The sequence below is a fragment of the Sciurus vulgaris genome (genome assembly GCF_902686455.1).
Source record: "Sciurus vulgaris genome assembly, chromosome: 5".
NCBI classification, from domain to species: Eukaryota; Metazoa; Chordata; class Mammalia; order Rodentia; family Sciuridae; genus Sciurus; species Sciurus vulgaris.
The window spans coordinates 110,858,265-110,876,607 of record NC_136465.1 but is presented as its reverse complement, the minus strand read 5'-3'; the positions used below and the strand labels follow the sequence as shown (position 1 = coordinate 110,876,607).

The window sequence follows — 18,343 nt, the reverse complement described above, 5'->3', positions numbered from 1 at the left end:
GTCGGGTTTATGCCCTGCTCATAGATTCCCTTCTCTCACAGAGATGGTTGAATCCTTTCCACCCAGTGATATGTAGCCCTAAATTTTAATCCCAAGGAGAAAACTACCTCCTATTAAGAAAGCATTCAAGATAGACCTGGGTTGTGGCTCATTGGTAGAGCCCTTGCCGAGCACATGTGAGGCACTGGATTTGATTCTCAGCACCACATATAAATAAATGAATAATAAAAAAAAAAAGTCCATCAACATCTAAAAAGAGTTTTAAAAAAAAGCATGGAAGATCTCACAACTAAGCTGTAGGTACAGGATGCACAACATGGGTGGTTGATGCAGTCACAGCAACTTCTAGGAGAGTGAGTCTTGGAAAATGTGGATTATGAGGAAAAACTGGACATGATTGTCTCCAGAAATGTGCAAAGCATTCTAACCTGAGGGACAATTCCAGCAGAATACTACTTTCCCTGAAACTTCAATCCATTCATCATCTTAAATTAGGTAAAGACTGAGCATATTTTTCCTCTAAAAAATACCTTCAATTATGTTTTGAATTCTTCCAAAATATGATCTTCCATAAGTCAATAACTACAATCCCCTCCCTTCAAATACTCCCTTCTTCAATTTCTTAAATCTTTCCTCATTTGACATAGATCCCAGGCACAGCTATTTTATTTCTTAATCTCTGAATGCATTCTGATTAGTGGCTAATCCTTCAGTATTAAGGTCCCTGGAATAGATTCAATACGTCAGTGGAGGTCAGTTCAAATCAGAATAAAATGAAATCATCATGTATATTATAATTCTATACACAGCCTGGGGTGACCCTGGCATTTTCACTATCCCATTGTACCACCAACTTGTTAGATCTTAAAAATTTCCAAAACATTTATCACCACTCGTCCACCCTGTTTTATAGTTGGGTTTCTCGGCACAAGTGAGTAGCTTATAGTACTCTTCAACTATCTCTCTTGTGATTTTCTTGTCGTGCCCACTCAAGTATGTCTAAATGGTGGACCTCAGGAACGTCAGCAGGGTGACAGAGTTCATTCTCGTGGGCTTTGAGCAGAGCTACCCTTCCACTCGAACATTGTTCTTCACACTCTTCCTAGCCCTCTATGGCCTTGCCATGGCCATGAATGGCCTCATCATCTTCATCACCTGACAGACCCCAGGCTCAACAGCCCCATATACTTCTTCCTTGGCCACCTGTCTTTCCTGGATGTCTGCTTCATCACCACCACCATCCCACAGATGTTGATCCACCTGGTAGTCAAGAACCACACGGTCTTGACCCAGATGTACCTGGTTTTTGGTGTGGGAGTGGCTGAGTGCATCCTCTTGGCATTCATGGCCTATGACCGTTATGTTGCTATCTGCCAGCCGCTTAGCTATGCTCAGATCATGAGCCGACAGGTCTGTGTGAGCCTGGTGGGTACTTCCTGGTTCTTTGGGATGATCAATGGCATCCTCCTCGACTACATGACATTTAGAGGTCCATTCTGCAGAGACAACCATGTAGAGAACTTCTTCTGTGAGGCCCCCATAGTGATTTCCCTCTCCTGTGGGGACCCTCTATTTAGTCTAAAAGTGATCTTTGCTGATGCCATTGTGGTGCTGCTCAGCCCCATGGTGCTCATTGTCACCTCCTATGCCCGCATCCTGACCTCCATCCTGGGCAGAGCCTCCTCCTCAGGTCGGGGGAAGACTTTCTCCACTTGTGCCTCCCACCTGACTGTGGTTGTCTTCTTCTACACCTCGGCTATGTTCTCCTACATGAATCCCCGCAGCACACACGGGCCTGACAAAGACAAGCCTTTCTCCCTCCTCTACACCATCATCACCCCCATGTGCAACCCTATCATCTACAGTTTGCGCAACAAGGAGATGAAGGGGGCCATGGGGAGAGCCCTGGGGAGAGCCAGCCTGGCCCAGGCAGAGACTGTCTAGCGGGAAGGCCCCTGGATCCAGAAGAAGTTTCCTCCCCTGGGGTGGGAGAAGGTTACCCCTTTCCCAACCTGGACAAGTGAATAACTCTCCAATGCTGAAAGGCTCCATGGGAGCTTCCATAGTACTAGACTCACGTCTGGAAGTTCCTCCTGATGTCTAAGGTTTATCTCTCTGACTTTACTTCCAGCATTGTTTTCCTTTCAACTGTCCTCAAGAAAGTTTGAGACTTTCATGAATTTTTTCTCTAAGTTCTCACAATAGAATTTGATAAATAATACACTTAACTGCATTTTATTTATATAATAGGTTGATATGATACCCCAGCCTGAATTGAGCATATACCTTTAGGAGTAAACTTGCTTTGTCTTTCAATTCATTAGTCTGTTTTTCTTCCTCACAATCTACTCTCATTTCCTAGATCTGCTCTCAGTTACTTTATATAAGAAAAAGTATGTGAAGAAGTAAGAAAAAGGGAAGTAGGGAAACGTGCTGACATTAAGAAAATCAGAGAATATTAAAAAAAGATCAACAAGTTGAATCAATCTTAACTCCCACAAGTCAGTGAGGGGGGATTTGTGGTACCTCGAAATGCCAACACTACACTCAACTTGTTTGTGTTTGTGTGTTTTAGAGAAGGGTGGGTGAGTGAAATTAATACGTCAAAGTGCTTCTTCTAAATCCTCTAGGTTCCTTTAGTAAGATGACTATCTGGCTGATATTTCCCTTCTCGTGTAAGGAGTAAGTGCCTCTATCAAACTTCTCAAAGCTACCCATTTCCTTCTCTGTTAACATACCCCAAACTGGTTCCCCTCCCTGCTTACTGGCCTTTTCTCTTCCATTTTTCCTTTCATTTCATTTTCACTCAAACATGCTCACCCTACCTCCTTATCTTAAACAGATAACTCCACCATTGCAGAAGCCTTTTTATTTGCAACCTTTTCCTCTCTGGCTCCCTCTAGCTTCTCTCCTTAACTAAACCATCTTTCTTTAACAGCATCCTACATGTCAGCAGCTTTCTTTGTGCTTGAGTTCCTTTAATAATTAAGAGGGGAAAGAGGGTTGGTCTGTTCTTTATTTTCAATGCTAATTCCAAACTATGCCCTCAAAGAGATGTACTACCTAGGTAGTTCCACCTCCTGCACATCACATACTATCCTTTACAATGACTTGAAGTAGTAGCTTCACTCTTCAGAGTGCAAATTAGTGAATCTCTAGACATCAGAGAATGTAAGAAATTTTTTAAGCAAGAAGGAAGAAATGAGTCCATACTGTCATGGAGAACAAACAATAAATGCAGAACCTTGAGGTTTCTATTGTCAAAGAAAAACTGCACCCGTGTTAAATGGGCAAAAAGTCTTCACGACTATTGCAGTAGGAGACTGAACTAAGTCCACAGAAACAAAGGGATGAGAGAGATTTAAAATCTGGTCCCCTTGCTTACTAGTTGGTCTGACATAATGGAAAAGTAAACGTATTTGTGTCTTCAAGACAAATGGCTTTACAACCTTCATATTAGGTTCCTATCCTCCCACAGAGACTAGAGCACTATCTTCCCTAATGATTACATTTCAAAGGAATGGTTCCAAGTCCTGAGAAAGACATTTCCTGGACAGTAAAATAGCAACAGGCTTATAAGGAGATTTATATACATATCAAAGGAGCAGAAAAACAGTAATTACAAGTTTTCTAAAGTAAACGCTCTAAGAAAAGGGACTTACAGTTAAGAAGAGATCTGTGGGAAGTTTGTTAAGCTGACAGGACTATTAAGACCTTTATGGTCACCATGGATAACATAAAAAGGGACTTAACTTCCCCCCTAGGGGCTCAGCTTCTTCTCTAGGCTTAAAAATTCCTATCTAGAGGAGCCTTTAAAAAGGCGGGGGGGAAGGGGTGGTGTGGGGTGGGGAGAAAGGAAGGAAAGGAGGAAAGCGAAAGGAAAAAAGGTGATTTTTAGAAAAAGTTTTCTGAAGACTGAGGATGTATCTAGGTTGGTAGTTTGCCTAGCATGAACAATGCCCTGGGCTCTATCCCAGCAATGGAAAAAAACAAAACAAACAATTTTTTTAAAAAACTGAGAAATAATTTCTGCACCTGACAGTTGCTGGGCACTGGTAGATTCTAAGTTTATAAACAAGGCAGTTTCAGCTTTTAAGGATCTCAGTGTCTTGTAGGGCAGATAAGAAAAAATAATGGTAACACTAAGAGCAAAATCACATTCAGTACTTATATTCTAAGAATTTTACATTTAGCCTCACAGAACTTTATGAGATGCAAAAACAGGCTCACAGACGTTAAGTAATTTGCTTAAAATTAACAGCATTTAAAATGTTGCGCTGGTTCAAGAGCCTGCACTCCTAAGGGAGGTTCGGAAGAATGGGGCAGGTTTTATACCAAGTATATCAGCTAAGCTTTGAAGAACAAGTTTGAGTTGCAGGAATCGGGAAGGAGGGTCGGATGCTAGGAATTAGTAAAATTCCATGCAAGAGGAGTCGCCTCCTGCGTTGTAGAAATCGTGCGTTCAATATGGATGACAGAAGGTGAGCTGGAGCCCGCAATGCTGGAAAAGCAGGCCCCGAGTGACCTAGAACTGTCTTCTCAAGGGCGAGCACTTTCTCGTTCAAGGCCCGAGCCCAGGTGGGAAGGACGCGAGAGGGACTCGCTTAAAAAGCCACCGCCCGGGCCGCGTCTCCCGATTCGCAGCCTCACACCTAGTCCCTGGAAGGACACTAAGTGTCCCCCAGGGTCTGCGAAAACCTGTACAGATGCAATGACGAGAAGCTACCCTGCCCCCTTTCGTTTTCCGATGCAAAGCCGGAGGGCGCGCAACCACACTCGAGAGTTACCACGGCTCTGGCCTAAGGCTGAAAATGTGGGGAGGAAACCCAGAAATTTTCGACTACGAGCTGTACCCTGAGCTTCAGCACCCTCACATCAGGCGCCCTCACATCATATGGCGAAACCGACGCCATGTTTCCCCGCCCGATTTCGTGACTGACGCCTAAACTACCCGTGAGGCTCTGGGGCCCTGACCCGATTAGAACCCCGAGAGGAGGTGGGCGTGGCCCGCGCCGGGGGGGCCTGCAGCCAATCAGCCTTCCCCGGCCTCTAGTCGCTGTGGCAACCAATGAGCGCCTTCTCCTTGACCGCGCCGCCCGGGTAGAATTGAGCTAATTTGTGGACCTCTGGGAAACACGTTCTATTTTGGGAAATTATTGCGGCGGCTGCGGTCTCCTGCAGCTGTAAATGCGGACCTTGGGGCTTGGGATACCCTCCCAGCCTAGTGGAATTGTTGAGATGCCGCGCCCCTTTGACAGAGGATGGGAGATGGGCGGAGCAAGGCTGGAGGCAGGCCTGAGCAAAGACCTCTGCCTTTCACTCCGAGGCTTGATAGCCTTCAGTCCGATGCACGGATCCGAAGTCTAATCCTGGATGATAACCCCATTTTTAGGGAGTTGTGTAATGTTGAGCTCCTCTTCCCGCCTGCGAACAACTGCAGTGTCTTCTAAGCTGTTTTACTTCCCCTCTCCAGTTACCCACTACAGGAAACCTCCCTTGACCTACGCCTCTTTCTGAATTTACTAGACTTTCTTTGAGTTCCCACAGTAATCTGTGCCTTTTCCTGTCACTGTACTCCCATATTTTTTTAAGTATATTTATTTTTACGTCTTCCCTGCTAGTGTGTGATTTATATTTTAATCTTTGGCATAATACCTGGCCATAGCAGATGCCATAGTGCTATTTCCTCAAATCTTAAGCAGAATCCTGATGTGTTAACCAAATAAAGCAAAGCTGTTTTGACAGAAGAGGGGAAATGTTCAGAGCCTAAACCCCCAAGAAAATCCCTGAAGAACCTGTTGTTAGCCTTTTCTGAAGTAGTTAGCTTATGGTTCATCAAGAAGGTGAAAATCAAACATATTTAGAACTTCTAAGAGCACTCTTAAAAATCTCATCTTTGGGGTTTCCAATATGATTATGCATATTTGTTTTAATTTTTCCAGTCTAAAAACATAGATATTTTGTTTGCCTCTTAAGATCAACCCCTAAAAAAAAAAAGAAAAAAAAAAGAGTTGGGTTTGTAGCTCAGTGGTAGAGCATCTGCCTAGCATGTGATAGGTTCAATTCTCAGCACCACATAAAAATAAAACAAAGGTATGGTGACCATCTACAACTAAATTTTTTTTTAAAAAATCAATTCCTCACCCTCTTCACACAGCCCTGGACTGGCTGACCTGCACAGACCTTATCAATAGGTCTTTCTGTTAAGTTCAGCCAATAAATAAAAGGTAGACCAGAAGGAAGAAGGGGAATGTGGTTGGGGTAGTAAATCCTCTGGGTCTTTTCTTTTTGTGGTGCTTGAGAATCCAACTCCTGCCCCTGCTAGGCAAGCACTCTACCAAATGGGCTATATCCTCAGTCCCTCCTCTGGTTCTTGTCTTGTGAGGATTGTGACAAGGTCAGTTGAGTCCTTTTTCCTAAGATCTCTGCTCCCTTCATGTTGCACTCTCCACCTAACTCTATTTCCATGTTCTAGAATCAAATCTTTACTTCTTCATGAACATCTGCTCTGATTTTAGATTCCTTGTGGTTTCCCTATAACCCATCCATGCCTTTGTAAATAATTTTTTAAACTCTTCAAATTATACTAATTTGAGTATGCCTTTTTTTTCTAGGTATACCCTGATATAAGACCATTTCTCTTCATTGGGTAATAGAAAGTTATCTCAAGTGTAAACACATAAAAGGCTATACGTTGCATGGGCTCTGGAGATAGACAAAATTGAATTTCATGTGATTTGTTCTTTCATTTAATAAACCTATGAGCTATGTAGATATTTTGGAGAGTGTCAGTTATGCCACACAGCCCATTTTCCAAGAATCTTCTTACTTTCCCACAGGAGGAGGCTCTGGCAACCAAGTTAATACCATGATCCATCCCATCCACTATCACCACAATTGACATGGCCAAGCTGGCTCAAAAAAATAGACATTGTTCTAGTTAGCTTTTTCATTGCTATGACCAAAAGACATGACAAAAACAATGTAAAGGAGAAATAGTTTATTTTGGCTCACAGTTTCAGGGATTCAGTCCATGGTCAGCAGACTCCATGGCTCTGGAATGAGGTGAGGTAGAACGTCATGGCAGAAGGGCATGGCAAAGGAAGGCAACTCAGAACATGGCACCAGGAAGCAGAGAGAGTGCTTTGCTCACCAGGGACAAACTATAAATCCCAAAGGCATGCCCCCAGTGACTTACTTCTACTACAACCTACTGCTTACAGTTACCACCCAGTCAATTCATATCAGTGGATTAATCCACTGATTAAGTTTCTCATAACCTATCATTTTACCTTTGAACATTCTCACATTGTCTCATACATGAGCTTTGGGGAAATATTTCACATCTAAACCATAACATTTATCTTTCCTAAGAATTTGAATTGTTATGTAGTGGGTAAGGCCATTGCTGACTGGAACAGGTAGAGACTCAAGCTATGGAGCATCTGTCTTCTATGATGTACATGAAGAAGCAGAAAATGTTGGCATACAGAGATGATAAGTTGAAGTCAGAGGTCCAAAGGAAGCAGAAATAAAATATCATGTCTCCAGAGAAAGAATGAGATAATGGCTGCCCTGATTTTGGTCAGCCTTAGAGGTCCAGCTGCATTCTTGCTTGTGGGTTCAGTGAAATAACCTACATCTTCATTATAAACTCCATTTTTTGCTTAAAGCTATCTCAAATAGATTTCTGTTTCTTGCAAGTGAAGACTGTTAACTAAGACAATGATGTCCTAGTATGGCTATAAGTTTTGAATAAGAAAGTATTCATGCACCTCCATCACACTTACAGAAAAGTTACCACCCCCTGCCAACTATTAGCAGGCACCCAATGTACCCCAAGCATCAAACTTACCTCCTCTTTGTACTTATTTGGAACAACAAGCCTATTTTGATGTCAGGGTTTTGTTTTGGGGTTTTTGCTTTGTTTTGTTTTTGTGAGTTTTTTCTCATTCCAGTCCTTTATCTTCCAGGTATTATTCTGATACATTTGTTTGTTGGAATTTTTTTTTGTGGTGGTTCCTCAAAGGATTGAGTTAATCATACTCCAATTCTTGGCATACCATCATTGGTGCCTAAAGACCCTCTTGTTTTATTTTTATCTTTCATCTCTACTGTCATTTTTCTCCTCATGAAAGACAATTTTCTAGTGTGCTTAATGTGCATATTTGTGTCTTCTACAGATAGTTGTTTTGTGGACATGTATATTAAATATATTTCAAAGTTACTGAGTTATATATATCTCATTCTATGTCTTACTTTTTCACTGAGCATGGTTTTAAGCTCCATCCACAGTCCTGGATGTTAACATTTAATCTGCTACATCACACTGATGCCTAGCAGTCCTTAACTTTTCAGTAATCAGGCTCCTCAGTTTTTTCATTATGGTGCTTTTTCAAGCATTAAATTTTGAGTACCACTCTCTTAGTTATGCTTACTCTCTGCCTGACAACTCTAAATCTGACTTTATTGATGAGATTGCTCTAGCCAATCCATCCAGTCCTGTTTATTGGACTCCAAAGTAATTGTATTGACTAAACATCATCTTGTTTTAGCCTTTCACCCCATAGAGTTTCAAGCTATGGAATTCATCTTTTAATTATTTGAAGTCAGGTCTCCCACACCCCGGACATACAGTTCACCTTATCTCTGTGACTATCAAGAATTCGATGATGGGGCTACTTTCTCTCAAAAATTTTCTCGCTCCCATTTCACTAACCAGGTACATCACTGAGGAACAGAATTAGATCCAGAGCAGCAGTGTGCTATGTCACTCTTGCTAGCGATGACATTTTCCCTAAATCAACTTACCCCTCCCTCTGGAATTTGGCTTTGTAACAGTTTTAAAATTTGTTCTTGAGATCTATAATCCAGTTTGCCTGTCTTGTTAGTCTCTGGCACATTTTTATAGCAGTATTGGTTTTTTTCTTCCCCTTTATTTTTACCTAAACGATTCATTTCTTGTTTCCACTCTCAAGGATATAAAAATCCCATATAAGACCATCTTCATAATGTAAAGTGCTGCTCTGATTTTCCGATCATTTTCTTTTGTCTCTTTCCTTCTTTCCTCCTCACTCCCCTCTGGTCCCCTTTCTTTCTTCTTTCCTTCATGAATTTTACAAATGCTGGAGGCAGAGGCTAATTATTTTGCAGATCATGGCAAAGAAACTGCTTCTGTCCTGAAGCAAGTTCCCCACAAATACTTGGTATGTGTCCCTAACCAGCTACCACTTTCCAGCTGCACATAAGAACTTAGTTCTGTTTCTTTGGAACAATGTACTGGACCTTTTCTCGCTCCTATATTCGAGAAGTGAATTCCATCCTACTGTGTTTCTTTATATCTGTGAGACATTATTTTCCCCACTGTATAACATCTCAAAATATATTTTTATATTGCCTGTACTTTTTGCACTGGTGTAAAGGTCATCTGTAGTTGGGGTTTTGTTTTGTTATTTTTTGTTTGGCAAACCCCTCTCTACTTATTCTTTTCAGAGAGTTACCCAAATGCTGCCTCTGCTACTGTTTTTCTTCCAATGTCTACTGGATGTCCTCTGTAGTATAAAATTGGGGGAGTTTTCTGAGTACTATTTGTTCTCATCTCAATTTTACCTTGACCTACCTACATATGAATCTGCTCTTCCCCGCACCATGTCCATTTTAAAACTGAAGTATTCACAAGTCAGCTAGCAATGCTCACAGAAAAGCAGTCTGTACCAATTCAAGAACATATCATTCATCTATGAGCTCTTTAATGGCAGGGACTATGATCACTTGGAGTCTGCTCCAATGCCCACCACCTTCCACGAGGCAGAGTAGGCAGTTGGTAAATAATTGCCAATGGATCACTCAGCCTGTTTCTCTTCTTGGATGTCTTTTTCCAGCATGCTCATAAGAATTATTCACTGATCATAAAAGGAATTGTGACTCTTTTTATTCTCAAAGCTGAATTGTAGCAACAAAAACTTCCCTTCATATACTGTAACCACTTAAAGCAGAGTAAGGCGCACTACTATTTAATGGGGAAAAGTCACCAATCTCTCTTCAGGTGAACAGACTTCTGTTCCTAATGCTGCCATTAACTGTGCAACTTTGGGTGTGTTGTCCATCTATGTCCTTATGTGCAATGATGTAATTAATACTTATTCCTGGGCAGTCCTCTTAGAAGCAGACTGTTCTTTTTTAAAAAAGTATTGGGGTAAAAATAAGATAAACTATTCCCACTCAGAGTGCTAAATGCAAAACAAACTATTTTTCTCAAAATATGAGAAGGAAATTGCTTATTATTCTGGAGCAGGCAGGCAGAAGGAAGAAGAGTGTAAAGGAAGGAGAGGGCAGAGGAAATTGTGAAAAGCATAAACTATTCCATGGGACTTTCCTGAAATTACTCTCCCATTCTCTTCCCCCTGCCCCAACTCCCATTTTTCTAATCAAGTCTACAGTAAAAATTAATTAATTAATTGATTGATTGATTGATTAAGGACCTAGTAGGATTGAATTTCTTAAAACCAGTGAAAGCACTGTTTTGTGCGTCTTAGAGTTAATAAGCAGTTGAACACAGGCAACCTGAGTGGGCTCAGAGGTGTGGATGCAGAGAAAAGTGAGAAGAAAACAAACAGCAGGACACTGAGCCATGTGGAATGTTGTGGACTTCCCAGGTTTGGGAATTGAGATTTGAGTCAAATTTAATCATCGCAAACAAACATGGGAAATTCCTCCGACATCTGAGTTACATGTAAAATAGCTCTATGATTATCTTTAAGGTTTCTTTCAGCAATAACATTTTTGAAGTTTCACAATTTTCACAAATTGCCCCCACATTTTAACATCTCTGAGCTGGAACGTGTCTTGTAACTGATGACAGCTCACAATTACTTTTGGCCAAGCAGTCGTGGTGACATAGTTGTCCTGCCTGCACATGTCTGAACCTAGTTGTTATTCTAAGTGGCATGACTGGGAGTCCACAATCCCTTGATGTTTCAGTTAAGCAACCACTTAAGGACTCTTTGAAGGGATATTAGTCCTGGTAGTTGTCTAAACACTCTCCCTGAACACTTTCTGACAAGCTCAAAACAGTGCCAGTATGAAAACTTTCAGACTAGGTATTATGGCCTGGAGAACATTCCCAGAAATAATAGTGAAGGACTCATTCTTTTTGCTTTGTAAAAAATGCTGCTTCACTAATGCTCAACATGGCCCCAGAGAATAGAAAAGCATGAAAAAAATACAGACAACTCTGAGTCAAAACGTGACTCAGAAGTGTCAGACTCAAGATGAAAAAATTATAATAATATAATGACATTGTTATGGTTGCTTATACAGTAGATATTTTCAAAGTTCTATTTCTAAATAAGTCTAAAAAAGAACTTTTAAAATAAGAATAAAACTTTAAAATACATAAGAAAGCATAGTGATTATTTACTTGGTGGTATTTTTTTCCTTTCTTAGAGGTACCTAAGATAGTGATGTGCCATACAAACAATGATGCCTAAAAGTCAAAATAAGGTAGATACTTCAGAGACTATAAAAACGAGAGAGCAGTTCCAATTCTCAAGATACTCGTAATCTGGAAGAAGGGACAACAAAAGCATTTAAAGAATAATAAAAGGCACAGTATACTTATTGTTCCCCAAATAGGCACAAACAAAACAACCTTAGCATTGAAAGGAGGAAAAGATCACATAAGGGAAGGTTTCATGAAGAGGGACTGTTGAAGGGTCTCCAAGAATGGGTAGGTTTCCAACAGGATGACAGAGATAGGATAAAGTAGAAGAGAAAGAATAATGGAAGAACTAGATACAGGACAATGAGGAATTGTGAGCATCATATTTTGACTTCAGGGTTTGCTACCCTTTTTGGGTTTGCAGGCCTCTTTAAGAATTTGAGGAAAACTATAAACCCTGTTGCTAGAAATAAAAGCATAAGATCATAATCAAAAAGTTTCACATACTATTTCTGAGGATTTCCCATTCAGAAATCCCGTTTCTGGAGAGAAGAGACTGGCATCTGACTGTGCTTGGGAAAAGTGTCTAAGAGATATGGAACCAGGGGCCAGCAAGACTCATCCAGACTGTTCATCTAGGAATTTGAGGAGTTGGAATGCCCTTAGGCGTCATTTCCAGCTCTGACTTGGATCATATAGGCTTCTGACCTGATGGAATAGCATCTAGAAAATGTAGCTGGGAAATGAAATATAGGGGGTGGGAAGTATGCCAAGGTCTTATTAGGGAGGACCTTGACTCACCACAGACATACCAGATCTTATGCTACATTAGGGAGCACTGGGGACATGATGCAGACTGCAGAGAATGAATGAATGTTCAGGGCTCTGGTTTAGGAAGATCAGTCTTTGAATCAGAGGTGTGAGAGAGGCTGTGGAAAACCAGCTAGGCATTTATTAAGTTGTTATATTCTTCAAATGCATTCTGTTTATTCTGTTTCCCGGTCTCTCCTCACTACCCACCATTTGGCAGAGAGCCAGGCTTTTAGTAGGCATTTGAAAGTGCCTGCTGAAGTGAAAGTCATAAATTCCCTTTGAGGCTCTCCTTGTAATGTCTCTATTCCTCGACAGGTGGCACCATTACAGCATTATTTACAGAGCAGGGTTCCTTCCATAAGCACAGCGCTTCCAAGCAGAAAAAGCTGGGTTTGTTTTGTTTTGTTTTGTTTGTGTGTGTGTGTGTGTGTGTGTGTATGTGTGTGTGTTATTTTTCCTGAGAAAATTCACTTTCTGGGGACAATCTAGAAGTGGTGGCAGAGAAGAGCAAGAATCAAAGATTGAAGAACACTACTTTTGTTCTTCTATCATTTCTTACTGTCGTAGGATATCTTGGCTGAATTTCTATTTCTAAGCATGTAGATGAGGAAAGATGCTTATAAAAACCTGCCTTTCCAAGCAAGCAATTATATATCTTTTAAGAATAACTGTTGCTTAGTTCTGGGAAAACTTTTAGGTGAGCTATTTCATTACACATATCAAGCAGAGACCACAAGCTGTGGTGATGCTAAGATCACATAAAACTGCATGTTTACTTGGAAGGTCAGTCTACATCTTAGGAAAATGAATTCTCCAAGTGCTTTTAGAGAATTAGTTATTTAGTTGTACAAGCTATAGTTGTAGCTTATTTCTATGAAGTTGCACTTTTTTTTTTTTTTTTTTTTTTTTCATTTTAAGATCAAGAGCTAAACCCTGAGAGAGGCCCCTTAGACCAGTGGGAAATGGGAGTGGCTGGAAATTGCTATGATGAGGTACATGCAGTGTTGCGTTGGGCCTAGACATGAAGTACAGCATGAAGCCATGGAGGATACCATTTTCTCACCTCTTATACATCAGCAGTGCTCTGCAGATTTGGAAGCAATGGGAAATAGGATTTTTAGTACATGATAGGTGTCAGTATAATTTGAATTTGTTGGCTAGGTGGTGAGTAATAAGATTTATATGAAGATTTCCAGTTCCATATGGGAAATGCTCTGGAGGCTTCAAAACACAAGAATTCCAGGAGTACAAGGTGAAGTAAGGTCATTTCTTCTTTTGTTATTTTTCAAGTTGAAAAGACTCATTACCCTTTAGCTCAGTGATTCTTAATTGTGCTTAATTCTTACATTTTAAGGATTAGATTGGAGCAGTGGGCCTTCTCTCTGAAGAATGAAGATCCTTGCACAGTTTTGCATTTGATTTCAAAGGGTTGCAACCCCCTGAGTTTCAATAGTGACCCCTGTCCATGAGTCTCTGGTTAGAAATCCCAGCTGAAATTCACTGATCAGGAGCATTCCATAGAGAAAATGTAAGTGGTTAGTGGGAGTGGGGAGGAGAAAAGATGTGCGGGAACAACTGCACTAGATCCCTGTGAGATGTTGGTGCAGGCAATTGAAGAAAGCAAAATAATTGCCTTTTCAGTGATTTTTTTAATCTATCTAAATTTGGAGGAAGTAGAGGCCCTAATATAAGGGACTGATGATGCATTTAAAACAGTGGGCACAGGAAGAGTCAAAGGTTAAAGGACTCAACCAGAACTATCTCCATATGTTAAAATACAAAGCTGCCTTTGGGATTCATGTCAACAAATGGAGAATCAGAGCTACAAGGAACAGAAAAGGATCCCAAAGATGTAGCCGGGTCAGGGGATACCTGGGAGCACTGGCATCTTTTCTTAAAGTGCAGGTCCAGGAAGTCATCTTCTTGGTGCCATTGGGGCGTTTATCACACACTGGACTCTGAGAAGGGTCACTTACCAAAATCTGAACTGAGAAGATGAAAAGTGACTAGATTAAGGTTAACTCCTTTTCAGGACTCTTTTATGCTCATTATTGGGAACTTAGGGATCTCCTTCACTGAAGATCCAAATAAGAGAGCAGTTAGCTCCTTAAATCAAACAAACACAGGTTTAAATCCTGGTTCTGCCAAGTACCAGTCTGTGACCTTCAGCAAGTCTTGAATCTGTTTCTGAAGTGTAATGTGAAATAATAGTATTGCCTACTTTATAGGATTATTGGGAGATAAAAATTGGGTACAGAATCTGGCATATAATAAATGCTCCATAAATGATAGGTATCATTATTGCTGTTCGTGCTGAATGCTGGAACTGTAACAGGAACCTATCATCTCCCAGTCCCTAGAGGCCCCAACCACTGTACATGACTCAAGTCTTCCTCTGGCCATCCTATGCACACAGAACTAGCCCTCAAGACCTTTTGGGCTATAGCTACATGACATTTAAAATGAAAAGACCCATGCTAGCTTGGGAATCTCACCATAACCCTTTCCTTCATTCTATCCTGGAGGATAGGGGTTCTTTAGATAGGGAAAGAGTCTATTAAAAGAGTATCAAGAAACTTCCCTGGGTAGTTTTGTTTTCCTAGAGGAGTAAGTCACGCTCAACCCCTATCACAAGAGAACTATGAAGAAACTTACATTTGCACAAGACTTCCTAGGGGTCGTGTATATTGTTCTCCCCAAAAACTTTTTATTCCCATTTTATATATCCAGAAACTAAGTCGCAAGCAGTCAATTCAGTGTTGGAACAGAAATTCAAGCTCAGATCTGTGCCTTCGGTGCTCTTTCTACCTCTGCAACAAGCAACAGTAAGTGTATGTATACACACACACACACAAACATACACACACCACCCCAGCTTATTCAGCTCTCAATTTTGTTCTGGGGCAGCCTCGGGAAATCTCCATGGCCCAAGGGAGCAGCCTAGAACTGATGTCAGTTGAAGCTCTCTCAGGGAAACACCTTACCGGCATCCTCCACTAGAGGCCTGAGGCAGTTATTATGGTTTCCTTTATGATGTGTCACTCAACTCCCAGAGATCCTGGGCAATCCCTCCAGAACAATACCCCCCACCTCACCCCTTCCATGGAACAGGTGTTATGCCTGCCATTCCAGGACTCAGATTCAGAATCAACTCCAGGGGGCAGACGCTTTGCTGAAAAGAAGTCCCTTGCATGTGTGGAGTGCTGATTAAAAATCCTTTGTTAGTTTGGAAATCTCAACACATCCCCTTTTCTTCCCCCCCATCTCACCCCCCACTTACCCCCATCCAGCTTTAGATCAAGGTCCCCAAAAGAAGGGAAAGCAGCAGAGCTGGCAATGCCTGTCCTAACCAGACAGGGACAGTCAAGTCCTCAGAATTGGAGGCAAGGAGAGGGGAGGGAAGGTATGGTCCCTACATTTCCCACCAAGCCCTGGTCCATGCAATGGGCCCAGAAGCCCCACCCTAACATACCCTTAGTACCAGTCAGCAAGGAGGGAAATGACGCCTTTTTATTAAGGTTAACACCAAGGAAAGCATTGAGAAGGAATACATAAAGGAAGGAAAGGGCACACAAAGTCACCACTTCAGAAGGTAGGAGGGAGGCACATCAATTAAGGAACCTCAGGACAGCCACATGCTCCATGCCCTGGTTGGGAAAGGGATGTGGTGGGGGAGGGGCAGCGGGGGAATGCCATGATAGCTTGGGGCTCACAGAAGGGTCTGAAGCCCTCTGAACCTAACACCAGAGCCAAAGCCCTGCCCCTCAGGGCTCACACACTACTACACAAGTGGACACACATAACACACACAAGACATTATGGAGGCAACACCGAGAGGCAACGGGCAGGGACATATTGACAGAAAGGAACTGAAGTGAAGCAGGTGTAGCCAGTAGAGATAGTTTTTGGCTGCAGCCCCCCAAAAGTCCCTCAAACGTCCCCTAAATCTGGGCTGTTGCTGAGCACCCCCAGTCTCTGCCTGTGAACTGGGCTCTTTGTTCTCTAAGCCCCAGTGAGTGGAAAAGCAATCCCAGATGAAGTCAGTTGAGTGGCAAGGCAGGGTCCGCTCTGCATGCAAAATCCTAGAGGTTGGGCTATTATGTCTTCATGCACATTCATAGCCAGCTCCTCCCAGCCCAGGGGCCCTTGGAACCCCATTCACCCAGATTCCTAGGGCTGCAGTTCCCTCCTCAAGCTTCCTTTACCAATCAGCAGCTGCAGAGATCTGTGAGGGGGAGAGGCTTCTGCAGAACACTGAATATCTTGGATTTCAGCAGAAGGGTAAATTTCCTGTTGCCAGAACAGAATACCCCAATTCCTTAATTTCTAGGTAAAACGTTAGAGATTATTTGCCAAAGTCCTAGATAAGTCCTTTTTCACAATAGAAAAAGCAGAATTTTATTTACACAATTCAGGGGTTCTCCTGTTGCCTTGGGGAGGCGGAATGGGCAGGGAAAGGGACGGATGGGAGTCCAGAGATGGGCACTTCCTCTCCTGGGACCTCACCTTTCCGCAGTTTGCTATAACGCTTGGTTGGGCAAAAAGAATTCTTGATGCTCCCAAAGTCATTCACCCTATGAATCGATCCTTGAGGGAGTCTCTCTCTACCTGACCCGTAAGAGCAGCTGTCGGAGTGAAGCATGCTGCACCGCGCCGTTCAGTCCCCTCAAGTCATGCACTGGGAAACCCAAAGCCAGCCCGGGAAGTTAGTGCCCCCACAGAGTCCCCTCACAGGGAGGCCTCGCCCTCCAACTGCAGCAGGGTAATGTCAGGCAGGTCGAGAGGCTCCACAAGTGGCCCGTCCCCCCCAAGGAGACCAGCTCGGGGGCTCTCCGAGCGCTCACAGTGACTGGTGGGTGTGGCGGGGCTAGGCATCCCTTTCTCCTCCTCTTCGTCGTCGTCGTCCTCGTCCTCGGGATCTTGACCCAGCAAGTTGTTGTCCCCGATCCCAGGCGATGGGATCTCCGGCTCTTGGGGGACACCCTGGAAGCTCCCCTTGCCACCGACCACGCCCAAGCCACCCTGGCGCGGCGCGGTGGTCATAATCTGGCACATAGAGACGATGGCCCGCTGGTTGGCGCACACGTCGTCCGAGAGCACCTGGATGTGCGAGGCCTGCTCGTCCAGGGCCCCTCGCATGGCCCTCACGTCCTCAAACAGGGCCTGTAGTTGAGCCTTCAGGTGCTCCATCAGTTCCTTCATGCCGCCGTTGTACTCCCCGGAGATCACGTCCCCCACGGCGGGCACGGTGGACACCTCCAGAGGCGCCGGCATATCGCCGCCGTCCTTGGTCATGATCTCCAGCAGACCGTCCTCCATTGAGTGGCAGAAGCGGGCAGTGGCGGCTCTGGGTCGCGTCCAGCCCGGCCTCCGGGGTGGGGGAGGGGCAAGAAGGGGGACAGGTCCCCGGAGGGGCGGGGAGGAGCTGAGGGAAGAGGAAGCTCCCAGGAGGTGGGGGGAGCCGACGTGAGAAAATAAGTCCGGGCTGGATAGAGGAAGAAGGAGCGGGCAAGATAAAGGAAAGCAGAAGAGTCGGTGGGACGAGGACGACCCAGGGAGGGTCCCGGGCCAGCGTCTTCGGGCTTGCCCCGGGGCCAAAGCGCTCTGCTCTACTTCGCCTCTTGAATTGCGCCCGTGTTGGCGCTACCCTCCCGGCACCACGAGCAGAATGTCCGCGGGTTCCCTGGGTTACAGAGGCTCTCGCAGAGGGGTCGGGTGGAGTCTCAGACCGGCAGGGTGTCCGACTCGGGACTCCCCCAGGCCATTAAAAGAAGCGACCGCTAGTGTAGCTCGAGCGGCAGGGGCGGGTCTCCAGGCGGCGCCGCGGATGCTCCTCCGTTTCCAAGGCGACGCACTGCACGTAAATGACGTGTGTCTCCATGGTAATCAGGAAGTGGAGAAGAAAAAGGGGAGGATGGTTGGGAAGCTGCAGTGAGGTTCTGTTGTCTGGAATAGCGGGTGGGGCCAGGACGCTGCAGTGGCCTCAGCCGGGAATGGAAAGAGCGTGTGGCTGCAATGTCTAATAGGAAAGCATGAGAGAGCAGTTTGCTGCATAAACCCCCAAGCCCGGGAGAGACTGTCCCTCTCTCA

At 43.7% G+C, this 18,343-nt stretch overlaps 2 protein-coding genes across 2 annotated transcripts; one reads left to right on the top strand and one right to left on the bottom strand.

Moving 5' to 3' along the window:
* Nucleotides 1-1,003: 1,003 nt before the first annotated feature.
* Nucleotides 1,004-1,944, top strand: LOC306661393 (olfactory receptor 10AD1-like; the record flags this gene model as incomplete). Its single annotated transcript, XM_079140364.1, is given in 2 exon segments — nt 1,004-1,154; nt 1,157-1,944. Coding segments are annotated over 2 exon segments (939 nt in total).
* A 13,801-nt stretch (nt 1,945-15,745) lies between these two features.
* Nucleotides 15,746-18,080, bottom strand: CCDC184 (coiled-coil domain containing 184). Its single transcript, XM_079143201.1, has one exon. The coding sequence runs from the start codon at nt 17,570-17,572 to the stop codon at nt 16,982-16,984; it is 591 nt and encodes a 196-aa protein (XP_078999327.1). The 5' UTR covers nt 17,573-18,080; the 3' UTR covers nt 15,746-16,981.
* Nucleotides 18,081-18,343: the final 263 nt, after the last annotated feature.